Here is a 291-nt window from a genome sequence, read left to right as displayed (position 1 = left end):
CTGGGACGGCGGAAAGGGGTCGGGGGACCCAAAAAAGAGCGACGGAGGACGGAGAGCATCAACAGCGCCTTCGCAGAGCTCCGCGAGTGCATCCCCAACGTGCCCGCCGACACCAAGCTCTCCAAGATCAAGACCCTGCGCCTGGCCACCAGCTACATCGCCTACCTGATGGAGGTACTGGCCAAGGACAGCCAGCCCGGGGACACCGAGGGCTTCAAAGCTGAGCTCAAGAAGACAGACGGCAGGGAGAACAAGAGGAAAAGGGCGACGGTAAGAGGCCGGGCCGGGCCC

General features: G+C 63.9%; 1 protein-coding gene across 1 annotated transcript; it reads left to right on the top strand.

Moving 5' to 3' along the window:
• Positions 1 to 3: 3 nt before the first annotated feature.
• Positions 4 to 270, top strand: LOC104497932 (heart- and neural crest derivatives-expressed protein 1; the record flags this gene model as incomplete). Its single annotated transcript, XM_010141244.1, has 1 exon — positions 4 to 270. A coding segment is annotated over one exon (267 nt), but the record flags the coding sequence as incomplete, so codon positions are not given.
• Positions 271 to 291: the final 21 nt, after the last annotated feature.

Source organism: Buceros rhinoceros, unplaced genomic scaffold, assembly GCF_000710305.1.
Source record: "Buceros rhinoceros silvestris isolate BGI_N320 unplaced genomic scaffold, ASM71030v1 scaffold32808, whole genome shotgun sequence".
NCBI classification, from domain to species: domain Eukaryota; kingdom Metazoa; phylum Chordata; class Aves; order Bucerotiformes; family Bucerotidae; genus Buceros; species Buceros rhinoceros.
Note: the sequence above shows the minus strand (reverse complement) of the source record. Positions and strands in the feature narration are given on the sequence as shown.